This window comes from Montipora foliosa, chromosome 3, assembly GCF_036669935.1.
Source record: "Montipora foliosa isolate CH-2021 chromosome 3, ASM3666993v2, whole genome shotgun sequence".
Classification (NCBI taxonomy): Eukaryota; Metazoa; Cnidaria; class Anthozoa; order Scleractinia; family Acroporidae; genus Montipora; species Montipora foliosa.
In genome coordinates, this window is record NC_090871.1 from 5,755,062 (window position 1) to 5,757,561 (window position 2,500).

The following is a 2,500-nucleotide window of genomic DNA, read 5'->3' on the forward strand; positions in this document are numbered from 1 at the left end:
CTTGCGGCGCCAATGGTTCACGGCTCAATTGCATCTGCTGTCCGGGGGTTTCGGGTAATTTCTTTGCTTGACATCGGGTACGTAGATTCCTGATGAATCTAAATACATAGGCGCTTGTCCTGACAAGTTTTCTCCAGTTTGAAAACTTCTTACAGTCGATAACTTCAAGGGAACCGGTGAGCAGAATGGCTTGAGTTTTACGGCGTTCCTTGTCTACTTCGTTCAGGTCAGCTGTTGAGTTTTCTTGAGGCCACTCCTCCTCGGGCAGTCGTAAGAATTCTGGTCCCTGCTTCCATCTGCCAATCAGTCGTTGTGCCGGTATGCCACGCGAGACGTCATCAGCGACATTTAACTCTCCAGGGACATGTCTCCACTGAGACGGGTCAGAACTGCTTTGAATTTCTGCGACTCGGGCGGACACAAACGGTTTGAACCCTCTCGCTTGACTGCGAATCCATGACAATACGATGTTGCTGTCTGAGAAGAATACGACTTTCTCAAATTGCAGTCTTGACTCTTCTGCTATGGACTGATATAGCCGGGTTGCTAGTACTGCTGCTTGTAGTTCTAGGCGGGGTATGGTCAACGGTTTCAGTGGGGCTACTCTTGATTTGGCGGCTATGAATCGTGTGTCATACTCATTGCTCTCGGTTCGCCATCTGACGTAGGCACAAGTTCCAAAGGCTTCGTTGGATGCGTCAGAAAAGATACAGAGTATTGGGAGTGCAATCGCGTCCGCTGGGGTGAGGGATCTTTCAAAGGTCACGTGATTCAAGTCTCCCATTTCTTGGAAGAAACGACTCCATTCTTCCCGTGATGCTGAAGGCAGCTCTTGATCCCATTCTAAGCCTTGTTGCCACAGACGCTGCATTCCGACTTTAGCGCGAACTAGAAAGGCTGCTGCGAATCCAACTGGATCAAATATTCGAGCAATCTGGCTGAGTACTGTTCTCTTGGTCAGGGTAATGTCGTTAGGCGGGTTAACGTTGAACAGGAGCATGTCTTTGGCATGATTCCAAACAGTTCCTAGTATCTTTTCTTGTGTTTGGCCTTGCAGCAATTTCATTTCAGGATTCTCTTGTCTGATAATTTCGTTCTCTAAGGACTGGTTTGAGAGCCATCCCTTGACTTGAAATCCACCTTTCAGCAATACTTCATCCAGCTCAGTTGTCAGTCGCTTGGCCTTTTGAACGGAATGGACTGAATCACAAATGTCGTCCATGTAGGTGTTGTTCTTCAATACCTGGGCAGCTTCGGGATACGAATCCTTTGCTTGATCTGCGGTTTTTCTCAGAGCGATCTGTGCCATAGCAGGTGCAGGCTTATCTCCAAACGTCAGCACCGTCTTTACATAAACATCAGGCTCTCGATTAGTTTCCATGTTTCTCCAAAGATATCGGTGTACTTGCTGATCTTGCTCGGGGATAAGAACCCTGTGATACATCTTTGAGATATCTCCGGTTACAGCTACTTCATTTTCTCTGAATCGTAAGGTGACTCCAAAGAGGCTGTTTAGCAGGTCAGGCCCTTTTATCCAGTAATCATTTAGTCGGTGACCTTGAAATGAAGCAGATGAGTTGAAGACTATGCGGATGGGCGTTGTCTTTTCGGGTCTCACTATCTCGTGGTGGGCAATGTAATGGATTGGCCCCTTGTATGTCTCCAATTCCTGCTTTGTGAGCTTGCGTGCAAACTGCATCTCTGTCATTTCCATCATTTGTCTGTCATAGGCAGCTGCATGCTCCGGTGTTTTTGACAGGCGGCTCTCAATTGCTTCCAGCTTCTTCTTAGCTTGTGCTTCATTGTTTGGCAGTTCCTTCGGATCTCGTTTCCATGGGTAGGGTATTAGCCACTGGTGCCCAATCCTTTGACAGGAGTCTTCAATAATTTTCAATTCTCTGCGTTCTACGGGACTTAACTTGTCAGCTTCACATTCACAAGGCTTGGCAGCGACTCCCATTGTTTCTGTTGTCCAAAAGTCAGTCATGTCTATAGGCGTGGGGACTTTTACGCTAAAGACGCGGTTCACTTGTTCATGTTTTCCGGATGTGGCTCCAAATATTACCCAGCCAAGGGGGGACTGTCTTGCTATAAGGTTAGCAGCTTCCCTGGTCTCACCTGTATGCAGTTTTGGGTGGTCAATGCCAACGAGTAGGTCAACCGGGCCACTTTTTCGGCGGATTTCCTCTTTTCCGAGGCCAAAAATTCCAGCAACGTGACTGAGCTTTATTTCGGTAATGTCACTGCTTATACACGGGATGCCCACGGCTGTAACAGTATGGATAACATTTCGGCTCACCAGTGATCGGATGCGAACACGGAATAGCTTCGTTATCAATTCTTCTTCCTCCCCTCCAACTTTAGCTATGGTGATGGTGACTTCCTTTCCCTTAAGACCGAGTTCGTCTGCTACTGACAACTTGATTAAGCTGACCTGAGCACCAGAGTCCAGGAGCAGGTTTCCTTGCCTTTTGACATTTTCAGATCCCAGAATTTCCAC

At 47.5% G+C, this 2,500-nt stretch overlaps 1 protein-coding gene across 1 annotated transcript in view; it reads right to left on the reverse strand.

Annotated features, from left to right (window-relative positions):
* The window catches only part of LOC137995197 (uncharacterized), a 4,635-nt gene that overhangs the window by 1,319 nt on the left and 816 nt on the right, over positions 1 to 2,500 (reverse strand). The window contains exon 1 of the mRNA XM_068840773.1: positions 1 to 2,500. This exon is cut by the window's left edge and continues 1,319 nt beyond it; it is cut by the window's right edge and continues 816 nt beyond it. Coding sequence (XP_068696874.1) covers positions 1 to 2,500 — 2,500 coding nt within the window.